This window comes from Pseudorca crassidens, chromosome 7 (assembly GCF_039906515.1).
Source record: "Pseudorca crassidens isolate mPseCra1 chromosome 7, mPseCra1.hap1, whole genome shotgun sequence".
NCBI classification, from domain to species: Eukaryota; Metazoa; Chordata; class Mammalia; order Artiodactyla; family Delphinidae; genus Pseudorca; species Pseudorca crassidens.
This window is the reverse complement of record NC_090302.1, coordinates 111030366-111056461: the sequence shown is the minus strand read 5'-3', so window position 1 is coordinate 111056461 and position 26096 is coordinate 111030366. Positions and strand designations below refer to the sequence as shown.

General features: G+C 40.9%; 1 protein-coding gene across 1 annotated transcript in view; it reads left to right on the top strand.

The window, feature by feature from the left end:
• The window catches only part of GALNTL6 (polypeptide N-acetylgalactosaminyltransferase like 6), a 1150933-nt gene that overhangs the window by 378585 nt on the left and 746252 nt on the right, over window positions 1–26096 (top strand). Inside the window, exon 2 of the mRNA XM_067745365.1 lies at window positions 17243–17351. Coding sequence (XP_067601466.1) covers window positions 17243–17351 — 109 coding nt within the window. The remainder of the gene's footprint in view (window positions 1–17242; window positions 17352–26096) is intronic.

Genomic DNA, 26096 nt, shown 5'->3' with positions numbered 1-26096 from the left:
GATATCACGGAGGCTTTTACCAGGCACCTTCGGTCAATTTTCTTTAATTAGAAACCGTCTCCTAAGGATGTGTCCTTTATTCACAGGGGAATAGTTTCCTGCTGATCGCGCTGGTTACTAACAGAAGCTTTTGTTTACTGACAATGAATTCAGGCTATAATGTTAATGAAATTTACAAATTAACAATATAGAAAAAGAGTTAGACAACAGTTGTTTTTCTTTCTGTTTCAGCTACCCAGACAGGGAGGCATCTTCAAAAATTCTTCACAAAATTTCTTCACAAATATCCCAAGAATTCATACAATGAGGGTCATATGACCTTGTCTGTGAAAACGAATGATGTTTAAATCTTTCTAATGACCAAGGAATAAAGATTCATCAAGAAATAGTTTCAGAGAGATCGGAGCAGTAAGCAAGAGCTGTCAGTAGAACTCTTAAATTGGGCGGTCCTTGTATTACATGAATACAGTCGTCTAAAATAAAATGTTCGTATTATTAAAAGATGAGTATGATAGCATCCTTTTTTTGGCAAATAAATCCGACACAGAAATGTGTATAATAAAAGGAACCATTACAATATGACAGAATTTCACCCAGCAAGTTGTGTGGTCAGTGTAACTGTTGGTCATGAGGAAGGAATTACCGGCAATGCTGTGCACCAATTGTTTTGTCTTTTTTCTGCTAAAATAAAAACCAGAGCACTGTTTAGTTACCACGTACCAGAACTGACTCTTCTTCTGACTTTTCACTTTTGCATCTCACCAATCTTGCCTCAGTGTTTGTCTTTAACTAGTTATGATGATCTACACAGCCGCCTTGTAGAGATAACACCTTGCGGCGATAGTTTCATTAAAACGATACATGAAACATCATTCTGTGCTCTCAGGGGTTGAGGTATGAATGCCAATACAGAGGATAAATTTATACGTTCAGGACGTTGGTAATCTCAGTCACATTTACACCAGATTAAAGACCCTGCTGTCAGTGTGTGAGTGAGGCTGAGTAAGGTCTTGATCAAGAGTGTGGCGTAAGCCTGGCCACTGGTTTAGGAATGGCGACTGCAGCCCTGATACCCCAAAGACATGATCCTGCGGAACATGTTTGATCAATTTTTGAATTGTTTACAGTTTTATTTTTATTTTTTTCGTGGTATGCGGGCCTCTCACTGTCGTGGCCTCTCCCGTTGTAGAGCACAGGCTCCGGACGCGCAGGCTCAGCGGCCATGGCTCACGGGCCCAGCCGCTCCGCGGCATGTGGGATCCTTCCGGACCGGGGCACGAACCCGTGTCCCCTACATCGGCAGGCGGACTCTCAACCACTGCGCCACCAGGGAAGCCCCTGTTTACAGTTTTAAAATCAAGATATTATATAGCAACCCAGATTTTAAGATCTAAAAATTACAGGGGAAATCCTTTGTACACCCTCCTGCCTGCTTCATACAGTTTTAGTTCTTAACTTCCTATACCATGTTTACAAAGTCTAGAGGGTAGACCGAAAGTTTCAGGACTCAACACTTAACTCAGGCTTATTTTTATTTTATTTTGTTTGTTTCTTGGAATTGTGTTAACAATGTCACATCTGAAAATTTATACAGAATGGAAAGAACAAGACAGTCCTATCTACTAAAAAAAAAAAAGATACTGTATTCTGACATTAACTTATCAATATGTTTTGTGGGTATATAAACATGCCGAACCTTCTCTGTGGGTTAGGCTCATTGCATGCTCTGTAGCTGGGTTGAAACCTAGGAAGGAAAAGGATGTTGGAACAACAACAAAAGTCATTTCTGCATCACGTGACTTTTTTGCTCTTCAGTTTGAGAGTCATTAATGACTCCTTACTGCTCAGTGCATAGCGTCTAAAGTCCTGGGTGTGAAGTTTTTTGGCTTTACCTATCTCTCTAGTTTTATTTCCTAACATTTTTTTAATTGAAGTGTAGTTGATTTACAATATTATATTACTTTCAGGTGTACAGCATTGTGATTCAGTATTTTTACAGGTTCTACTCCATTAAAAGTTATTAGAAGATAATGGCTATAATTCCCTGTTTTGTACAATATATCATTGTTGCTTATCTATTTTATACATAATAGTTTGTATCTCTTAATCCCCTACCCCTATCTTATCTCTCCCCCGCTTCCATCTCCCAACTGGCAACCGCTAGTTTGTTTTCAATGTGTGTGGGTCTGTTTTGCATATACATTCCTTTGTAGTATTTTTTACAATCTACACATAAGGGATATCATACAGTATTTGTCCTTCTCTGTCTGACTTATTTCACTAAGCATAATATTCTCTAGGTCCATCCATGTTGCTGCAAGCAGTTCTTTTTATGGCTGAGTAATATCCTGTTGTACATATGTACCACATCTTCTTTATCCATTCATCTGTTGATAGACGTTTGGGTTGCTTCCATTTCTTGGCAATCGTAAATAATGCCGCTGTGAACATTGGGTTCATGTATCTTTTTGAATTAGTGTTTTTGTTTTTTCCAGTTATATGCCCAGGAGTGGAATTGCTGGACCTATGGTAGTTCTATTTTTAGTTTTTAGAGGAACCTCCGTATTGTTTTCCACAATGGCTGCACCAATTTACTGCCCACCAGTAGCATACAATAGTTCCTTTTTCTTCACATCTTCACCAGCATTTGTTATTTGTAGACGTTTTGATGATAGCCATTCTGATAGGTGTGATTTCTCACTGTTGTTTGGATTGGCATTTCTCTGAAAATTATCGATGTTGAGCATCTTTTCATGTGCCTGTTGGCCATCTGTATGTCTTCCTTGGAAAAATGTCTGTTCAGGTCTTCTCATGGTTTGATTGGGTTTTGGGTTTTTTTTTTATATTGAATTGTACGTGCTATTTATAAATTTTGAATTAAACCCTTGTTGGTCTATTTCCTCCCGTTCCTTAGGTTGTCTTTTCATCTTGTCGATGGTTACCTTTGCTGTGCAAAAGCTTTTAAGTTTAATTAGGTCCAATTTATTTATTTTGGTTTTATTTCCTTTGTTTTAAGGAGACAGATCCAGAAAAATATTGCTACCATTTATGTCAGAGTGTCTTCTGCCTATCTTCTCTTTTAGGATTTTTATTGTTTCAGGTCTTACATTTAGGTCTTTAATCCATTTTGAGTCCACTTTTGTATATGGTGTGAGAAAATGTTCTAATTTCATTCTTTTGCAAGTATTCTAATATTTTATAAATGACTTTATATAGTGAAGTTTGAATAAATGGATAGAGATAATGAGAGAATCATGAGAAGTCTACATATTTACTTTCAGTAATCCATAAGATTTAAAGGCAGACAGCCTTGATATGCCGCTTATTAGTTATGTGATCTTGAAGACTTTATTAATTATGTGACCTTAACATTTCTGAACTCGAGTTCATCATCCTACTCTTACGACGATTGATTTATATAAGAATAAATGTCAGTTATGTCATTATTTCCAGCCATGTCATCCATTATATTATATACTTTTTCAGTAGTGTCTGTTTGCTTAGAACATCTCCCATGTGGCGATAATATACAAGAAACTTAATCACATCCAGTGTAAGAATTCACACCCACCACTATATTCCATTAACATTCACTGTAATAGACTCTGCCCACATAATTTATCGTTTGCTTACTGTATATAAGTTTTGTGTCTTCCACTATGTTATAACTTTTCAAGGGCATTGGGAATAACTCACATATCTTTAAAAATACGAGAGATTGTGACTACAACTGCCATTTATATAACACTTTATGATAAGCCAAGGGCTTTCACACACCTTATCCAATTTACTACTCAAAAATCCTTGTGAAGTCGGTGAGGTGGGTGTTATTTTTGTTACCCTACTTTCATATAGGAGTTAGCTGAGAGACCTAGAGGAAATGTAGATTTCTTGTATATGGTTTGAAACCCTAACTTATGTCTTCTGGCCCTGGATCCAGAGCATTTCCACTATGTCATGTTGTCTTCTAAAGAACAGGACTAGTGGTAAGTATACGGTTAATTGTCAGAATAAAAGTCCATTGGTTGTTGATTTATAAAAACCTAAGATAGGTTTTAGGCTAAGATAGGCTTTTCTTCATAAAGATTCACAAATGTGTCTTTTCAACGTTATCACCATCTGTAGTTATCATAAATGAAACTGCTCTAATTTAGAGGCAAGAGGCAAGTTATTTTATTCACCCGGGGTTTTTAGACAAACAGCCCCTGAGAGGTATTTTGAGATTATATAAAAGTTAAGTACAGTGGTCAGGTAGCCCAAAAGCCTATCATTTCCTAGATAGGTACATCCTAGTTTCTCACCCGTTTGTGTCACATCTCTGACCCCAGAAGATATTTGAGTTTGCTACTTCGGATAAACACATTGTCTATGAGTAACGTTTTACCCTTGGAAACTTTTTCTCATGACCCATTCTCGAGTATGCTATCTTTTGATGGGCTCCTGGATTCAGCTCTAATGATTACATATGGTTTCTACTTAATAGGTTCTCTCTTCCATCCCTGCTATTTTTTTCAACTTAATTATTTGTAGAAACATTACAATGAATAAAAAGTCCACAAGGTGAAAAAGGATGCTCACAAACAAGTGGCCGATCTAGTGAGGGGTCTGAAATATATGTCTTCTGCAGGTACAATACTCTATTTATTTACAAGGTCGTAGATAATGGATCTCTGTAATTGTACAGAGGACACAGGGTATCGAGAGAAGCCAATGGATCTGGCAGTGGAGATGGTGCACCTGAAAGGAAAGACCAGGATACTCCTGGGTCATTTACTGGTGGTTAAGCTTTCAGAACCAAGGTAGTTCTACACAAATGGTCTGGAATCGATTTAGGTTTATTCACCCACCTTTCTGGCAGGTGAAAAGGATACAAACACATCTCCTCTATATTGGTCATTGGCCATCAAAAAAATAAATTTATTAATTAAAAGTTTCTACCTTAGATCGTGACACATGTTTTGTGAATGAGTCTTGCATGTTTTTTTTTAAGTTTTAACGATAGTTGATTACAATGTTATATTAGTTTCAGGTGAACAACAGTGATTTGATATTTTTTCAGATTATACTCAATTTAAAGTTATTATAAAATGTTGGCTATATCCCCTGTGCTGCACATTACATTCTTGTATCTTGCTTATTTTATACCTAGTAGTCTGTACCTCTTAATCCCCTATCCTGATATTGCCCCTCCCCCCACCCCCTCCCCAGTAGTAGCCACTACATTTGCTCTTTGTATCTATGCGTCTGTTTCTGTTTTGCTATATTTATTCATTTGCTTTATTTTTCAGATTCCACATATAAGCAATATCATACATTATTTGTATTTCTCTGTCTTATTTCACTAAGCATAATACCCTCCAGGTCCATTCATGTTCTTGAAAATGGCAAAATTTCATTCTTTTTATGGCTGACTGATATTCCATTGTATATCTATATCATATCTTCTTTATCCCTTTGTTGATAGACACTTAGGTTGCATCCATTTCTTGGCTATTGTAAATAATGCTGCTATGAGCCTGGGGGTGCCTATACCTTTCTGAATTACTGTTTTCATTTTCTTCAGATATATACCCAGGACTGGATTGCTGAATTATATGGTAGTTCTAGTTTTAATTTTGTGAGAAACCTCCATACTGTTTTCCATAGTGGCTGCACCAATTTACATTCCCACCAATGGTGTCCTAGGGTTCCCTTTTCTCCACCTCCTAGCCAACGTTTTTATTTGTTTTCTTTTTTGATAATAGCCATTCTAACAGGTGTGAGGTGATATCTCATTGTGGTTTTGATTTGCATTTCTCTGATAATTAGCAATGTTAAGCATCTTTTCATGTTGGCTGTCTGTATGTCTCCTTTGCAAAAGGTTTATTCAGGTCTTCTGCCCATTTTTTAATCAGTTGTTTTTAATGTTGAGTCATATGAGCTATTTATATGCTTTGGTTATTAACCCTTATCAGTCACATCATTTGCAAATGTCTTCTCCTATTTGGTAGTTTGCCTTTTCATTGTGTAGATGGTTCCTTTGGCTGTGCAAAAGTTCTTAAGTTTAATTAGGGCCATTTCTTTATTTTTGCTTTTGTTTCCCTTACAAGAGGAGATAGATAGAAGAAAAATTGCTAAGACTTATGACATCTTTACCTAATGTGACAATTGCGTTTCTTCCTATTCATATGGATTAGTTGCTCTCAAATTTTAGTAAGCCTCAAAATCACCTGGAGAACTTATTAAAACACAGACTTCTCTGTCTCTGTGAAAGTTTCTGATTTAACAGGCATGAATTGGGAGCAGGGGATTGTAGTTCTAACAAGTTCCCAGGTGATGCTGATTTGCTGGTGTGGGTAGCACAGATATAGATGAGAAGAGACGTTAGTGGGGCAAATCCTCAGATAGCCGTTATTAAATCAGTTCCAGATGATCTGCTTTAACCTGAATCCTCTGATGTCATGAAATGTCCTCATGATGCCGACCCACCTTGCAGGAGCAGTAACTGCCAGGAACGTCTAAGAGATTTTATTTGCGATTTATTTATACAAATCAATTTATAATATTTGAAATATTTGAAAATATTTTGTAATATTTGAAAATATTTTTAAAATGTAGTCGTAATATAAAGTCTATAATGATAACCAGAAACGTCCTGGACCACTTCTCTCTACTTGAAATTTCTGATACCCAGGGGCAACCACATCAATTTTTTTATCTTTATTCCATCATATGCTTCCGTATTTGTAGATAGCATGTGTATATTACTGTTCTTTGGTTTTTTATTTTGATTTTATCTATTGTTCTATTAGATAAGATGTCTTTTTAACTTTTTCCACCCTTTCCCTCCACTTCCAGTATAGTTATACACCAAATTTAGTTAAACGAATAGTTAGGTAAGAATATTCATACCTACATCAAGTAGTGTGCTATAATTACACTTTCCTTCTTGTACATTGTTTTTTCTTAACCTCTAGCCTTATTAATTGACCCATTTTTCATTTGCTTAGATTTTTATATATGCATCATTAATTCATCCCGACCTCTTTGGAAGAACTGTAACTCTCCTTTTAGTAGGTTTAAAAAATAGGCAAAGAGTAAGTTTGTTTTTTCTATTCCCTTTTTTTTCCCCCACAAAGACAACCTTTCTGGATCTTCTTTCCACCCCCCTTGTACATTCAGGGCTGGATCAGCTCTATGCTTGCTGCAATTTTGCTATCTCTCTTCAACTTATATATATATATTTTTAAATACTCTTTTTTTTAAATAAATTTATTTACTTATTTATTTATTTTTGGCTGCGTTGGGTCTTCGTTGCTGTGAGCGGGCTTTCTCTAGTTGCAGCGAGTGGGGGCTGCTCTTCGATGAGGTGCGCGGGCTTCTCACTGCGGTGGCTTCCCTTGTTGCGGAGCACGGGCTCTAGGTGCGTGGGCTTCAGTAGTTGTGGCACACGGGCTTAGTTGCTCCGTGGCATGTGGGATCTTCCTGGACCAGGGCTCAAACCTCTGTCCCCTGCATTGGCAGGCGGATTCTGAACCACTGCGCCACCAGGGAAGCCCCTCAACTTATATTTTTATGCCTCTGACTCTCTTGTTTTTTCCCCCTTCCTCTCCCTCCCTCTCCTCCTTTCCCTCCTCCTTCTTTTTCTTCTATTTTAGATTTCTTAGTAGGGTTCCTTTGACCACCATTTTCCAATTACCTGTAAAATACTCTGTGCTGCTATCTCATTTTCACTTTCCAAGAGCTCTTCCTTAGTCCCTAAATCTCTTTTTTAAAATTTCTCTTTCTATAGAGAACCTTTTCTTAAAGCTCTTTGAGGAAATTAAATTTCGATTTTGGGGCGGAAGTTTTCTTCTGAGCCTTACATTGCCTCAGTTTCCTTCAAGTTTATTACAGCTTCTGTTTATGTCGGCCGCCGATTTTATGTTAAAAGTTCTCTCAGATGCCTGGCGATCCTTGGCTGCCTGTTCTTAGTTGTATGTGGAGGGGTGAAAATGCTACTACCATGCTGTGTGTGTTGGAAACACATCCCAGTGTAGTTACTGAGGAGCCCCTACCCGTTCCTTGCTTTTGACTCAATTCTCCTGTAGGCATTTTTTTTTTTAAACATCTTTATTGGGCTATAATTGCTTTACAATGGTGTGTTAGTTTCTGCTTTATAACAAAGTGAATCATCTATACATATACATATATCCCCATATCCCCTCCCTCTTGCGTCTCCCTCCCTATCCCACCCCTCTAGGTGGTCACAAAGCACTAAGCTGATCTCCCTGTGCTATGCGGCTGCTTCCCACTAGCTATCCATTTTACATTTGGTAGTGTATATATGTCCATGCCACTCTCTCACTGCGTCCCAGCTTACCCTTCCCCGTCCCCGTGGCCTCAAGTCCATTCTCTACATCTGCGTCTTTACTCGTGTCCTGCCCCTGTAGGGATTTATCTTCTCTTGTCTAACAGGTGTGAGGCAGGCTGGCCGATTTCTGGGAGCTGGTGAGCTGTGGTTAACAACACTTAGTGTATAGACTCACGTGGAACACTGGTTTTCATTACTCGGTGGCATCCTCCTTTCAACTGTGTTTAGTAGCATGAAAGCATGCTTGTCTCATTGAAACTCCAACCCTCTACAGGGGTGCAGCATGGTGGGTGGGCCTCAGAAATCACCTCGTTGTTGGGAAGGGGGATGGAACCCGGGACCGTCTAACAACCCTATGCAGCAATGTCAATCTTATTGTTTTCACCTGTAACCTCGCCCTCAGAAACACTTGATGCCTCCAATTTCACATATTTTAGAAGTTCACTGGCAAAACAAAAACAAACAAAGAACAAAATACACTTCCCTCCCAGTAACTCTCAGCCATTTACAAAAAGATCATGTCAGTTCCACTGTCTGCTTTCTTGATGCCTCTGGTGCTTCCCTGCCATTTTCATGGGGTTTCTGGAGAAAGCAAAGATTAACGCTTGCAGTCAATCGGCTCTTGTATTAACCAGCTGCTACGGATTCTCAGCATTACATAGATCAAAAGAAGGGAAATAGAAGGTGCCTGGTCATGTTGGAGGAGGGCGGGGAGAGGTCATGACCTCTGATTAACCCCAAGCTTGGGCCAGGCAGCCAGAGGCTCCTCCCCTCCCGTGTCCGGGAATGCACGCCCTCCGCGCCCTGCCTACTCTCCCCGTCGGGAGCTTTTTCAGGAACGCAGGCTTCAGAGAGCAAAGCGGCGTGGGGACCACCTGAGTGGATCGTGACCGAGCCCCTTAAGGCCTCTAGGTAAACTTCTGAGACTCACCGGGCGAGTGCAGAGGGCGGCTTGTTTTGGGGCCGCTGGGGATAAGCCTGCTGTGTAAGTTCTCTGTTACACGCACCCCCGCCCATCTGGAGGGCCTCCCTCTTTCTCGGTGGGTCTCTCCTTGCTGTCCGTGTAGGGGGCTGGCTTGTGCACTAACAATTGGGGAGCCCTCCAAGAAGAGGGCCTTGAGAAGGAGATGCCCACAGGGGAGACCCCGCGTTGGCCGTCGCCCTCTGTGGGAGGAGGGGTGTCCTAAATGTTGGATGCTGTGGACGCCCTGAAGACGCCAGCTGGTCCAAGGCGGCTACCTGAACTGCTTGCTGTAGGGCCCAGCTTCCCAGACGGGAGAGAAATGGTCCCTTCAGGGGGCTGACCTCTGCTCCACAGATGCCGACTAGAGGCTGAAAGGAGGGCCGAGCCCCGGGAGGAGTCGCGGAGTCCCCTGCTCTGCTGGTGGCAGGCGAGGGGGAGCGATGCTGAGCTGGGGACTGCAGTCGGCTGTTTGCAAAACGAGGCTGCAGGCCGGCGGATGAAGATCCAGCGCTTGTGACATCCTGGTTGGGACGCCAAGAGGTGGGACCCCGGGAAGTTGATGAGGATGAAGAGGACATTGTGGTGATTGATGGTAGAACGGATGAAAGCACCTTGCCATCCACCCCTCATACAAAGGACAGCAAAAGCACCTCAAGGGCAGCCCCAGCCAGCGGGCAGCCCCCAGCTCAGGAAACGTTCCTGAGGGGAGAATATACCACTGCCGAGATTATTGATGCAGCTTCCGAGTTCCAGCAAAAGGCCAGAGAAAGCATCCGGGAGAGGTTAGTGCGGCTACGGGATGGGGCGGACAGAGGAAATGAGCATTATCCCCCCCCTACACACACACACCCTGCCCTCCAGCAGCACCGGCATGGCGCTGGGGGTTCCAGGTGCTTATAGGTTGGTTTATTCTAGCTGTTGGGAGGCTTGGGACCCTGGAAATCTAGAGAGGAGGTGCAGCGAATTCTTAGGTAGTTGGAAATGAAACAGGCCAACTACCCCCGGTCTTGGAAGGCTGCCCCATTTACTGCAGGAGTGAAAGCCGAGACACTCCTGCCCGCCCCAGCGCTGGGTATGGGACGAGAGGTCCACTCTGAGCTCAGCTGTGAGACATGTTACTTAAGATGCTGGGTAGTCCATCGCCCATTGCTAATCTGGGGGAAACGGGCAAATCCTGCGAATGGGTACAGGCTGTGGGAGAGACCCGAGAGAGACAGACAGAGCTTGAAAAGCTACAAGGCTATTCCAACAGTGAAAATAACCCAGAAGCAAAGGTGGTTTGACCTCAGTGCTGCCCGGGGCCCACCTGACAAGATAGACCAGCCTGTGGAAACATTTAAAACCTGAGCAGCAGTTCAGACTTGCCCCACCGCCCCTCTCATCCCTGACGGGCTACCTGCTCCAGCAGAGGCCTCAGAGATACAGCCCTATTCGGGGTCCGTGCCTGCCACACCCCCGGTATAGGACGGGGGCCAACATCACCTCCAGGTGAGGGCCATCGAGGGGTGATCAGAGGCCTCACGTTGAGCTCACTAGTCATTGGTCCCCAGAAATAAACAACAGCTGACGGCTCTGGTTTCTACTGGAACTGAATGTGCTCTATTCCAGAACAATTGATGGTTAAAGAGGACAGTTGTGTCAGGAAGGTAGGAAGGTCCCTGTGACAGTGCAAATTGGGCGTTCTCCACCACGAGATTACCAAGTTTTAATCTCTCCGATACCAAAGAGCAAATTGGGTGTTGATCTCCTAGGAGGTCAAACTCTGCAAACCCTTAATGGTGAAATTGGCCTCAGGTTAGGGTAATCACATCAGTGCTGAGGGGAAACAGCTGGGAACCAGTAAGTCTACCACTCCTTGAAGCGTGGTAACTGTCGAACCACATTAACTGCCTGGGAGCCTAAGGAAATAGGAGAAACTAAGAACTGCACAGAGTGGGTATCATACTCCCTGCCCGCAGTGCTTTCCACAGCCTCGTAAGGCCAGTAAAAAAAAAGCCAGATGGCCCCTGGCAGATGACGCTGCACTAGGAGAAATGAGCAAGGTGGGCCGCATCACTGCCCCCCTCTAAGATGCCTTGGCCATGGCCCTAGGAGTGCACCATGCTGAGCTGGACTTAACAAATGCTTTCTTCAGTCCACCCCTGGCCAGAGTCAAGCGATCAGTTTACCTTCACGTGGGAGGGACAGCAGTGGAACCTTCCAGTGCCGCCCGGAAGCTGCTGCACAGCCCACGCAGGTCATGGTGTTGTTGAATAGGGTCCCACTGCTCCCCACTTACAAAATCAAACTCACAAATGTTCCTAGAAGGGAAAGTTGTCTTTAATCAGAGTGCTGACAATCTGGGGAAGTGGTGAACTCTGTGTCCCCCCAAAACACCTCTGAGAGTCTGCTCGCCATGGAAGTTTTAAAGGGATGGAGGGGAGTAATCTCGGTTAATCACCGAGATGGGGGGTCAGGGTCATCGCCGTCCCCCACTGTGTGCGGGCTCGTGGAATCCTCGTCATCTTCCTCTAGATGTTCTCTTGCGCCCACGGTTTGTTCGCGACATTATGGGAGGAGATGCTAGGGAAGAGATCTAGTCACCTGTTAATTACTGATTCTTCATTTCCACGTCTTTGCCTACACTTGTACGTTCTTTCTGTAGATCAAAGTATTGTGTGATCAAAAGACTTGAAAAGCGTGCCTGGGCTGGAGATGAGTAGAGCATGGGGTGCCTGGTGAAAAGTTAGTCGCAATACAGCTCTGCTAAAGTGACAAGAAAAGGGGCTTCATGCGGAGGGCGGTTTCCTACAAAGAGCTGCTTACAGTGGGCCGGTAGCCCGAGACCTGTCCCTGTGTCCTTCCCACATCAGTAAAATGGGCCCGACACACTGATGATACAGTGTTAACACGTGAAGACTAGCCTCTGCTTCAGCGCACTGCAGACTTTGCCAGAACCCCTGTGAGGGAGGGGCTGGGCAGTGAACCCGCAGACAATTCAAGGCACTGCGGTGATGGTTTGGGAATTGCTTGTTCGGATAAGACATGCATTGTCTCAGCAGCTGTGTTTGAGAAGGTGCAACCTATCTGACCCCTGGAAGAGATGCCAGCCTTTGTAGGGGCTTGGGGAGGGCTTTTATTCCCCACCTGGCATAGTGTATGCATCCGTTTTACTACCTGGTAAAGAAAAGGCCTGTGTGGGACTGTGGATCAGGGCAGCAAGCGGCCGTTGAGAAGCCAAAATACCAGGGAAGCAGATTAAAGCTCCACGCATCTCCCGAGCGGAGCTGCCATTTGAGTTTGATGGATCTGTGACTCCCGGAAGTATGGGTAGGACCCTGTGGCAGGAACAACAGGAGAAGAGAGTTCCCCTAGGATTTTGCTTCCAGTTCTGGAAGGGGGCAGAAGCCAAGTAGCCCTCCAGAGAGCAAAAGACCCTGGCAGTCTACCTCACGCTTCTCCAGGTGGAGCATCCCAGGAGGAAACGGCACGTTGTAGTAGCTTCCCTGCCCATCAAGGGGTGCGTTGAGAAGGCGTTCCATGGATCCCCGCAAACTCCCAGGGTGACGAAGTGGCAGCCGGTCTGCAGCAGAGAAGCCCCTGTCTGCCTGTCCACTGTCTCTAGAAATGCGGGTGCTCTTAGGTCCCGTAGAGCCTGTAGATCCCCTATTTTTGTGGCGGTCCCTGCAGCCTGTAGAGAGGAAGTGGGGAAATTTCCGCTGAAGCCTGGCATACAGATGGGTCTAGTCGGAGCAACCCAACCACAGGGGTTTCAGTTGCTCTTCAGCCCAACAATGACACCATCTAGGTGGAAACTGGAAGGGACTGCAGCAGCCGGTGGGCTAGACTCAGACCTGCTGAGCTGGTCATCACCCCTGAGCCCTGGCCGTTAACCCTTGGCCCCAACAGCTGGGCTGTTCTCTAGGGCTTGACCTGATGGTGTGGACAAGGGGAAGCCTAGGGGTGGGTGATCATGAATAAGCCCTTGGGGGCTCAGGACGTGCGGAGGGACTTTTATGTTCACCAGCAAGAATCTGAGGCCGTCGGCACTGTCTTCCACATCCTGGTCTGTGAGGGACTGACCCACTAGGCCATCAGGAGGCGATGGTCCAGCTCAGTATGAGCCCTAAAAACTGCCTTCAGGAGATGCATCAGATGGGCTGCACAGAAAGAGGGGCCACTCGGTGCCTATACGTGTCCCCATCCACCCCTTCCTGGGCAGTCCCCAAGGATGCCGAGTTGCCCTTGAAATACAGTGACTGCTTCATGCAGTAGCAGCGTGTCCTGTGTGTTCTAAACAACCCCAAGGCGGCTGCCAAAGGAGTCTGGGGCCATCCAGCGGAGGAGTTCCCGACAGTTGAGGGATTGGCAAGTTGATCGTATCGGTCCCCTCCGTCCAAGCGAGCATTTTAAATATGCCTCAGCTTGTGAGGACACTGTGTCTGGCTTAACCCGAACTTTCCCTTTTTCCACTCAAACCAGGCAATTGTTTTTCACCCATTAGGCAATTAGAGAAACTGAATGCCCTGTATGGACGCCATCGTCGGAGAGCGATCAGGGGTCACGTTCAAAGGTCATGATGTGCAAGACTGGGTAAAATAACATGGTATCGGGTGGAGGTTCCTTCTCTCCTATAACTCACAAGCAGCAGGATTGATAGAAGGGAGAAAATGGAATGTTAAAGCAGCAGGTTAAATTACTAACAAGTAAAACAGCATAGCCAGGGGGACTAAGTTACCACTTCGGCTTTGATACATTTGAGCAACCAATCAGTGGGGCCTGTTGCCCCATATTCCAGACTGGGGACCCCTGCCGAAGCACCCAGCACTGTAAAGGTACAGAAATGGTGGAAACACCGGGGGTCAGCATGCTGTGGGCCGAGAACACCAAGCCCCATCACACCTGGGACAGGTGCGGCTCCTGGGATTTGCGATGGGATATCCCCCAGGGATGGGTGGGTTACCTCACACCCCTGGGTGAGGGGGAACCACTCAGTCTCCACTGGGACCCCATTGTCCTGCTGCCAGATGGGACCGTGGAAACGCACCACACCTGGGATGGAAGGTGCACCCTTGAGTGAGGGGAGAAGTTGGGGCCCTGGTCTGGCATCTGGCCCCCAGTCTATCTCCTCACGGCTAATAGTGCCCGTCCCCTGGCCAGTGTGTGTGGTAAATGCACAACCAGGTCACGTTCCTGGAGAGCCAGAGGGCACGCTCTGTTTCCCACTGGAACCGCCCTTCGGCTGCAGGACATCATAGCTCACACAGAAGCCCCGACTGCATTCACCTAGCAAGCTTTGAACGAAGCCAACAAGGCTGTCTTTACTGAATGCTGAAGTGCCTCTAATGAGGAGGGCTGTCCTCCCAGACAGGATGGCCTTGGACATTGTCCCTTCCTCACAAGGAAGGATCGTCCAGACAGTGCTGTGTGTTCACACCCGATGAGTCTGCTGATGTGTCATCTTTAACCAGTCACAGGAGGACACGAATGAAAGTCCTGCGTGATCAGACCCCAGCCTAGAGGACTCCATAAACCAGTGGTTCGAATCCCAGGGCTCTTGGTGGAAACAAATTGTTATGGTTTTGAGAATCATCTTGAACTGTGTCTTCTCTTGCCTGTACCTGTATTGCTGCAGAGGTCTCTGCCTGCAACGCAGTCAGATGGCCGCCTGGAGCCACCTCCAGGCTCAAAAGACCCCTTGCAGACCCGCTCAGGGCACACTGCAAAAGTGAGGTCACGTGAGATTGTAAGAGCCTGTCTCAAGGGGTGGGGTGGAGGAGGTCACCAGGAGGTCATGGCAGCTGGTCCACCTGCCAGGTGGACCTGAGTGATGGGAGGCGCCTCACCCTTCCCCTGTCCTTGGAAGGGACATCTGCCACCCATTCCCAAGGTGGGAACCAGTTTCAAGGATGCAGACTTGAGAGAGTAAAGTGATGTTGAGCCTGTCTGGGCTGAATAGTGACTTAACAGGGTCCCTGTTAAGGTCTCTTTATAAACTTTTAAGATTCAGGCATATGGGTGCAGAGATCAAGTTGTCTTGCAGGACAAGCCTCATGTGTAAGTTCCCTGCATATTAAACCCACCCCCTGCCCATCCGGAGGGTCTGCCTCTCTCCCTCTCTCCTTGCCCTCCATGTTTCGGGGTGGAGTAGGGGGCTGGCTTGTGAACCAACAGGTGATCAGAGAGAGCTTTGCATATTCAGAGTTTACACAAGAACATCTCCAGGTTTCATGGCAAAGTTTATTTTGAAATGATCTATTTTGATCTGAAGTGATGTTTATTATAAATTGGTGTTATCTAAATCTGTAAGATTTCTATGATTGCTCAGCACTGATCACTGGAAATCCATGGCTGAGACAAAACATGGGTTTTGTATTTTAAAGTTATTTGGTTATTTAAAACTTCCCATTCACAGCTGACTTTGGGAAAATTTCTAATTAGAAAAGCAATATTGATCAGAAAAAAATGCATGAGGTTTTTTAGTATTGCTATTATAACCCCCAAATTGTTTTATTCCATTTTCTTCTATTTTTATATTTTCTGTAAACTTTTCCATCTTTTCTTTCTTGTCATCCTCCTTTAAAATTTTTTCCTTTTTATTCTTAATATTTTATATAAACTCACCATCATCCTTTGTTTATTCCTCTGTCGTTTTCCTGAACTCACCACTATTATGAACAATTTTTTTAAAAAAATATACAGATAATAGTCACCTGATCTGGAAAATCTTTCTTCTGATTTAACTACCTTTTTTAATATTAAGTCCATTTTTATTCTTTCAAAACAAGTGGATCCTTTATAAGCTATAAAGATGGATCAAAGGTAGATAATTTTTTCATAAGCACAGTAGTTGTACTGTTTTAAAATAAGAAGTAAGACCTTTTATTTGCCTTGGAAAGGCTCTTAGGGTAAAATTTCCTCACTGAAATTATTCATCTTTTGTTTTAAATTGAAACTTTCAAAAGTGTTCTCTTTATTCTGTTGATGTTTTATTTATTTCCAAAGATGAACCAAATAAAAGGAAATGTGATGTGTGGTATGTGAATATGAAAACATTTATTTTACATTATTTTGACTGTTAAGATTGTGAAAATACATTTCATTCAAAACATTTTTTGTTTATGACCAAAATAAACACCATAAAGAGAGAAGTAGCTTCAGCCATGCACACAGAAATCATTTTCAAGGTGACATTAGAATATATTGAATTTTACTAAAGCATAAAACCTATTGTGACTACAGTTGTTGACTTTGTGATAATTTCAACTATAAGCATAACCACACACCATCATTTGACAGAAATCTAGGTGGTAGGCAGTATTTAATACTTGTGAGGACCACAATGTTGGTCTTAATAGAACTGGCCCAAGTCCTGACTTGGCCCCTGTGGTTTCATTCAAGTTATTTTACTTCTCTGGGCCTTCGATTAATTAGCAGAAAAATGAAGGTTTACAACTGAAGACTATATAAAGACTGAAGGATCTTCTATACACAGAGTATCCAGCTTAGTACTTGGGACACAGTGAGCATTCAATAAATGCTTGCTAATGTTGTCACCAGGCCATTCAAATATACTTGATCAAAACAAGTAAAATTGTACAAATCACAAACAAAAGTATTGCCATGATACAAAATCAGTACTACTACTATTTACACGTGGGGCAAGTGAAAACAGCCAGGCGCTTCTGCTCGGACGAGGTGGTACACGAAATTATTAACGTCTCTGGGTGAAATCAAATTGGAAATGGTAGGTGCTGTGTGAGACACATGCTCTTACTTTTAAAACGGAGAAAGGTTTTAAAATGTGTGTTCATCTGGTCACCAGCAGCAGCTTCCTTTTCAGTAGACTGAGGAAGACCACTTATTCGAGTGTTCTTTGATTGCCTGTGATGTGCGTGGCTGTGTTTACCTGCCGTGCGAAAGGAAGTGCCTCGTTTTTATGCTCTGAACACTTTCCTTTTCCACAGACGTTTCCACTGGGCCTGGGAGACGGGCAGTTCTATGCATGGACAGATGGTTTAAGAAGAAAGGACTGGCATGACTATGGGAGCATTCAGAAAGAGGCTATGCGCTCAGGTATGGAGTTCAGTGTACCCCAAAGTGCTACTTTGCTTTGTCACTTACAGGATCTCTCATTGGTGTTTCTTCTGCACCCAGTAAGGTAGGTTTCATGGGGACATTGGAGGTCAACTCTGGGCAGAACCAAAACAATTTCAAATTTCAGAGGGAGAAAAAAATAATGAATACCATTTATAATATGAGCTGAACAGAGGTCATTTGAGTTTTAGAAATCTGCCGTGCTTTATACTTCCAGAGTGTCTTTCAGTCATTTCTGGGGGTATCTTGGATTTATTCATGAGACTTGACTCGGAACACATGTTATCTTGAGCTAGATTCGCTCCTTAGGGCTGTGGTGTATCTAACTGGCTGGGCCAAGGATGGAAGGAGGACCGCAGTTCTAGACACTTGGCAGGTGGATCAGAAGAGCCAGGGACCTGAAGTAGGCCATACCTGGGCAAACGAACAGGCAGTTCAGTGGGATCCTCCAGTAGGTCTGCTATGCATAGCAGATTCTAGTCTTAGGCTAGGGATAGAGGAAACATTTTACTTCTTGGAAAAGTAACAGGAAAAATTATGTCCTTCTAGGAGGACTTAGGTTGTTGGAAACAGGGATTCAGAAGGGTATAGATGTAATAACCGAGAAGATAATAACCTTCACTGATGATAGGAAGTCCATATTCTATTATTCAACCAAAGGAGCTCTGTTGGGTTTTTTGTTTGTTTTTTTGTTTTGTTTTGGTTTTTGGTTTTTTTTGTCATGGTGAGGATATCACAGAAATTGAGAAGCTATGGTTTGGTAAAGACATCTTAGCAACACGGAAATGGTGCATCCCAGGTCAAATCAGCAGCAGAATCACGAGTAGCCGCAGGCTGAGGTTCTCCTGGCCAGCCTTCCTCCTGACTTCTCTCCCCAGGAAGACAGGAGTGAGATATTCAGATAGTTATGACAGTGTTCAGGGCTTTGGTTGTTCTCAGCTCTGGATCAGGTGTGCTTGACTTAATTAGAGTCTTCCATTTTCTTCTTTCCTTCCTTTCCTCCAAATAAGACTGTCCCCTACCCCCCTGCTTGTCGTAAGAATGTTCCGTGTCCCTCAGAGCATCAACCTCTTCCATATGACATCATCCCCCCAACCTTGGCATGACTCCGTGAACAGTGACAAAGGCAAGCTCCTTACCAGAACCCTTACGTTTCCAGTCCTCTGATCTTTTTTCTCTGTTTGCTTGATCAGCCCTGTATTCATCCAACCATCTGTTTCTTTTTTTAACCACAAGATGCTGAAAGTTTGGGGAGATGTTCTCATAATCTAACCACAAGTTAGTAATAATAATACAAATAGTAATAATTGAATAGATGTTTTGTACTAGGGGCTTTGCATATGTATTTTATTTAAATTTCACAATAACTTTGATAGATAGGTATTATAATCCCCAATTTGTAGAAAGAAAAAAGGAAAGAAAAAGAAATGAGTTCTTAAGAATTCATGAAATACTATCTAAGGTCAAACAGCCAATAATTTGTAGAGAGAGATTAAAAGGTTGTCTTATGCTCCATTACACCCCACTGTCAGACATCAAATGATAATATTTGGGCAAAATGAAGTAATGGCAAGAGAACATACGGGAGAGAGACACACCTGGGTTCATATCCTAGCTTTTCTGTGTAAGTGGCAAGTCAGTTTGTCTGTCTGATGTTCTACTTTGCAGAATTGCTATAAGAATTAAAGATACTATAAAGTAATTGGCCAATTATTTGCACATATTATGAACTCCACCAATGATAACTAATTATTTTTCCATCTAAGTTACTTTCACTTGATTTGATGTGCCTGTCCTTTGCTTGTGCCAGTGAGTTTTGGACACAAAATCCAACACTTCACATTTATTTCTGCTACGTACTACCCTTTCTGCCTCCTGGAAAAATGTACCTTTAATTTTCTCATCAGAGCTCAGGGCAAGGGAAATTGACCTACAAAGAAAATTGGTGATAAAACAAGTTTCCTGAAGAACAAATTTTGTGTGCAATTAAAATACTTTTAAATGCTAGTATGTATGATTGACTGGAAGATACATGAAAAGTGCAATAGACTATACTTTATCATTTTAAAAAAATACCGTAGAATATAACCTAAATAAAATATGCACACACAAACACACATGCAGTTATAAAGTCAAAATAAGATAAACATCTCTGTTCCCAATAAGCAGGCCAAGAAAAAGGGTCATTGGTACTATTCTGTCTCCTCCAAGTCTTGAAATTTGTGTTCACTCTTACTTTTCTCTGTAATTTCTTATGTCTAAACAAATATTGTTGCATTTTGCCTATGTTTGGACTTTATCTAAACATTGAATCATATAGTATGGCTTCTTTCATTCAAAATTATTTTTGAGATCCATTCTTGTGTGTGCACTTCTAGTTGATTTGTTGTAACTGTTGTTTAATTTTCTTTATTTTTTATATAAACTTTTCAAATCTTTAAACTCCTAGGTTTTTTAAAACATGTATTATGACAGTGGTCTCATTGTACCATTCTATCCCCTCCCTTCACCCGAACTAAATATAAAATCATTTTTACCAGTAAAGCACATAACTTTTAATGAAATGGGTGAACTCCAAAATGGAAATTATAAGACTTCAAAAGATTATTTTTTTTCCCCACCACCATCCTCCCCCCACCCCCCCGCTTTCCCCCTTGGTGTCCATACATTTGTTCTCTACATCTGTGTCTCTATTTCTGCCTTGCAAACCAGTTCATCTGTACCATTTTTCTAGGTTCCACATAATATGCGTTAACGTACAATATTTGTTTTTCTCTTTCTGACTTACTTCCCTCTGTATGACAGTCACTAGGTCCATGAACGTCTCTACAAATAACCCAATTTCGTTGCTTTTTATGGCTGAGTAATATTCCATTGTATATATGTACCACATCTTCTTTATCCATTCGTCTGTCCATGGGCATTTAGGTTGCTTCCGTGACCTGGCTATTGTAAATAGTGCTGCAATGAACACGGGGGTGCATGTGTCTTTTTGAATTATGGTTTTCTCTGGGTGTATGTCCTGTTGTTTAATTTTCCACAATGGTTTCCACTTTGTAAACATTCTGAGAGTTCCCAGGTTTGGGTTATGTATGACGCTGCTCTAAGTGTTTTTGCGCATGGTTCTGGGATAGAGACAATATTTTCTTAGGGTCCATATTTAATAGTAGAATTTGCACGTCTGAGGAATGCACGTTTCAGTTATATTATGTAGTACGTGACAAACTGTTTTTCAAAGTTGATATGCTGATTTCACTCCAATCAGTAATGGATGGAATTCCCATTGCTCTGCATCCTGTCAACACTTAATATTACTGTCTGATTTTTCATTTTTCTCAATTTTGTAGTATGAAATAATTACTCATTGTCACATAAATTTGCATATTACTAATTTTAATGTAGTTGATCTCTTATTTATGCTTGTGGGCCATTTGTGCCTTCTCTTAGGTAAAAGTCCTATTCATTTCTATTTCCAGTTTTTTGATTTCTTTTTCTTATCCACAGAGTGCTCTTAATTTTTTTGAATAGTATCCTTCATCAGTTGTACATGGTGAAAATATCTTATCCCACATTTTGTATATTTTTTTTAAAAACTCTGTATATTGCCTAATGAGTAGAAGTTCTTTTGTTTTAGTCAAATTTACAAATAATTTTTAAAGGATAGGCTTAATTGCTGTTCTACATTGTCTTTTTAAGCTTGAGAATTTTACCTTTTACATTTAGGTCTTAAATGCAGCTCATCTTGATTTTTATATCATGTGAGGTAGGGGCCCAATATTTCTTTGGGTTTTACCTAGTTAGATATCCAATCAACAGCACCATTTATTAGAAAATGTATCTTTTCCCACATCGATCAGCAGTGTTGACTCTATTATAAAAAGTTTCCATATTTGTGTGTTCTCATTCTGGTTTCTCAGTTCTGTTCCGTGAGTGAAAAACTTTGAGCTAATGAAATAATATCTTATGTATTATATCTTTATAACAATTGTGGATATCTGGTAAAGTTCATTCTGCTTTCTTTGCTTTTCTTCTTGGGAATGTTTTGCCAATCTTTTTTTTTTTTTTTTTTTGCGGTACGCGAGCCTCTCACTGTTGTGGCCTCTCCTGTTGCGGAGCTCAGGCTCAGCGGCCATGGCTCACGGGCCCAGCCGCATGTGGGATCTTCCCTGACTGGGGCACGAACCCGTGTCCCCTGAATCGGCAGGCAGACTCTCAATCACTGTGCCACTAGGGAAACCCTGCCAATCTTAACATTAGGATTTTCTTTAAACTTTTAGATTCAACTTGTCAGACTTCATGCACAATATGCACATACACCCAGAATATTGGAATTTTAGAATTGTATTAAGTCTGTTGATAAATTAGGGAATAATTTACATTTTTTCCAATATTAAATTATTCATTCCATGGTATATCATTATATTTCTTGGTGCTTATTTGTTGTCTTTAGGGGTGTGTTTGTAATTTGATTCTCAGACATCTTCAGTGTTATTCCTAGAAAACTAACATTATATGGGTATTGAGCATGTTGTTGATCTTATTGAAGTTCTGAACTATTTGTAGCTGGTAAAGAGAAAGGTTAATCATTTTTAAATATAGACCCAAATTTAGAAAACATTCTAAACTCTTTTATGAATTATAATCATTTACCCATAAGTTATTTTGGATTGTTAGTGTAGATACTCACAATATCTATAAGTAGTGACAGTGTTTAAAATTTTTTCCATCCTAGACCTTATAATTTTAGTTATTTTTACTCTGTTTCTGCACTGGCTAGGAACTCGAGTATCATGTTGTCCAGTGGGTATTGGTGGCTGCTTTTGATTTGTTAAGGTTCTGACAATAGCAAATTAGATATTTGTGTTAGCATTTAATCTACCTAATGAAAATGTACTGTACACTGTTCACTAGGCCTTCTGGATATGACTTTCTGAGAGTTTTACTTTTTTTACACCTAAATGAATGTTGATTTTAATCAAAATTTTTTTTGTTTGCATGTATTGAAATAAGATCTATTTTCTCCTGAGTATGTTGTAGCTATTGATTTCTAATAGAAATCAAACTTTGAAATTACGGGCTAAATCTGACTTTTTATTACTGGATTTAGTTTGCTACTATTTTAGCAATTTCACATCTTTACTCATGAGTGAATATTGGCCATGAATTTTTCTTTCTCATAGAATCCTTGTCAAGTTTTGGTAACAATGTAATGATGGTTTCATAAAATGACTCGACTAATACCTCTCATCTTTCTACACTTTGTAATTGCTTGTGGTATATTAGAATTATTTATTTACTAAGACTTAATGATCCTCTTGTGGGTGAAGATTATCTGGACTGGACTTCTCTTGGAGCAAAGATTTTTCATTCCTGGGTTAAAATGTTCCTATTTATTAACACATTTATTCATAACATCCTCTTATTAAAGTGTTATAATGTCTGTCATGCTTAAATTTATGTTGCTTTTTCTTTCAAATATCATTTGTCATTTTTCCTTAACTTATTACACTAGGAAATTGTCAATTTTATTAATTATGTCAAAAACCAATTTTTGACATAGTTCATCTTATCTATTGTGTTTTTCTCATTGATTTACATTCATATTTATTACTTCTTTTCTTTGACTTTTACTATATTTTTCTAAATTAGAAAATTAGATTCATACTTCCTTAATTTCAGCCTTCTTCTGTTGTAGAATAAGCATCTAGGACTCTAAATTTCTTTCCAAGCACTGCTTTAAGTACGTCACACTGGTCTGTGGTTTGATGTTTTATATTTGTTTGTTATGTTTTAATTATATCGTTTTGGTTATGTTTTCAAATGTCTGTCCTACTAAATAAACACTGAAAATATCTTAAAAATATGAAAATCCAGAAACTACTTCCTGATGAGATCTCAATAATCTTTATAAAAGTGTATTAGCATACTATACCAGATGCATTTTATCAAATGTCTTTGTTAGTGTTTTTATTGATGTTGTTAGTTTACGTTTTGTTTTGACAGTTACATCTTTGTGGCATATTTGATAATTTTTGAAATATCAGGTATTTTAAGTAATCGTTTTTATATAAGCAGGTGGAATATGGGGGAAAGGAGGTAGTTGAGTTATGAGGAAATGGTGAAGATGCTTCCACCTTTGAGAAAAATGGAGAGTTGTTTTTTTCTTTTCTTAATTAATTTTTATTGGAGTTTAGTTGCTTTACAATGTTGGGTTACTTTCTTGCTTTACAGCAAAGTGAATCTGTCATACATATACATATATCCCCTCTTTTTTAGATTTCCTTCCCATTTAGGTCACCACAGAGCATTGAGTAGAGTTCCCTGTGCTCTACAGTAGGTTCTCATTAGTTATCTGTTTTATACATAGTAGTGTATATATGTCAGTCCCAATCTCCCAATTCATCCACTCCCCTTCCCCCTTGGTAACCATAAGTTTGTCCTCTACATCTGTGACTTTATTTCTGCTTTGAAAATAAATTCATCTCATTTGAACTTTGCAAATAAGTTCACCTGTACCATTTTTCTAGATTCCACATATAAGTGATATTGTACGATATTTGTTTTTCTCTTTCTGACTTACTTCACTCTGTATGACAATCTCTGGGTTCATCCACATCTCTGCAAATGGCACTACTTTGTTCCTTTTTATGGCTGAGTAATATTCCATTGTATATATGTACCACATCTTCTTTATCCATTCCTCTGTTTATGGACATTTAGGTTGCTTCCATGTCCTGGCTATTGTAAATAGTGCTGCAGTGAACATTGGGATGCATGCATCCTTTTGAATTATGGTTTTCTCTGGATATATGCCTAGGAGTGGGATTGCTGGGTCTTACGGTAGTTCTGTTTTTAGTTTTTTAAGGAACATCCATACTGTTCTCCATAGTGGCTGTACCAATTTACATTCCCACCAACAGTGTAGGAGGGTTTCCTTTTCTCCACACCCTCTTCAGCATTTATTGTTTGAAAATTTTTTGATGATGACTGTTCTCACAGGTGTGAGGTGATAATTCATTGTACTTTTTGATTTACATTTCTCTAATAATTAGTGATGTTGAGCATCTTTTCATGTATTTGTTGGCCATCTGTATGTCTTTTTGGAGAAATGTCTATTTAGGTCTTCTGCCCAGTTTTTGATTGGGTGGTTTGGTTTTTTTGATATTGAGCTGCATGAGCTGTTTATATATTTTGGAGATTAATCCCTTATCATTTGCTTCATTTGCAAATGTTTCCTCCCATTCTGAGGGTTGTCTTTTGTTTATGGTTTCCTTTGCTGTGCAAAAGCTTTGAAGTTTCATTAGGTCGCATTTGTTTATTTTTGTTTTTATTTTCATTACTCTAGGTGGTGGGTCAAAAATATCTTGCTGTGATTTATGGCAAAGAGTGTTCTGCCTGTATTTTCCTCGAAGAGTTTTATAGTATCCAGTGTTATATTTAGGTCTTTAATCCATTTTGAGTTTATTTTTGTGTATGGTGTTAAGGAGTGTTCTAATTTCATTCTTTAACATGTAGCTGTCCAGTTTTCCCAGCACCACTTATTGAAGAGACTGTCTTTTCTCCATTGTATATTCTCGCCTCCTTTGTCATAGATTAGGTGGCCATAGGTGTGTGGGTTTATCTCTGGGCTTTCTATCCTGTTCCATTGATCTATATTTCTGTTTTTGTGCCAGTACCGTACTGTCTTGATTACTGTAGCTTTGTGGTATAGTCTGAAGTCAGGGAGCCTGATTCCTCCAGCTCTGTTCTTCTTTCTCAAGATTGCTTTCTCTATTCGGGGTCTTTTGTGTTTCCATACAAAGTGTACAATTTTTTGCTCTAGTTCTGTGGAAAATGCCCTTGGTAATTTGACAGGGATTGCATTGAACCTGTAGACTGCTTTAGGTTGAGAAAATGGAGAGTTCGTGCATGAAAAAATATACATAAAAGGAGCAATTGAAGGATAGATTCCCAGACCTTAGGTGTAACTTAGAGTTCTTTTCTGGTACCTCTGTGCCCTTAGAGTTATAGTAAATTATAAGGATTTAAAAAAATTTGTTACAAGAATTCTAACTAATGTTTTTAAAAAAGCAGAGTTTCTATTATTTCATAATCTTTGGGGAGTAGCATTAACCAAACCAATTTACCCATAGATGAATAATATCCAACATTCCATTTCAGGTTCAGGAAGGCTTCCCAGAAAAGGTAAACCAAATTTTCAAGATAAAGTCATATCCTGATATGAGATACATTTGTGCTTTCATCCAAGTAATTTTCTGAATGCTCTTTCTCATTATTTCCTATGAACCCAGTCATATTTTAGGCATTTTTTCTAATCATATATCTTATATATGATCCCATTATATTTCATTTAGTTAGTTTCACATCATTTGAGAATTTATTGACATTAGATTTTGTCTCTTAACGGTTTAGCTCTCCTTTTGAGTTTTATTGTATCACAAAATTGATAAGCATGCTTGTTGAACAGTCATTCAAATTATTTATAAAAGTTGAATGGAAAGAACTGAAATACAGATTCTTTTGATATAATATGATAAAAGATAGTGTGTAAATTGATATTGACCCATTATCCAGTAAGCATTGGTATAATCATTATAGCAACTAAAGAGATATCCAGCTGACATCGCTCCATATACAAATTGTTTTAAATACCATATATTTCTGAAATAAAGATAAACCCTGCCTATGGCATTTCCCTGAACTATGAACCTAATAACTTCTGCT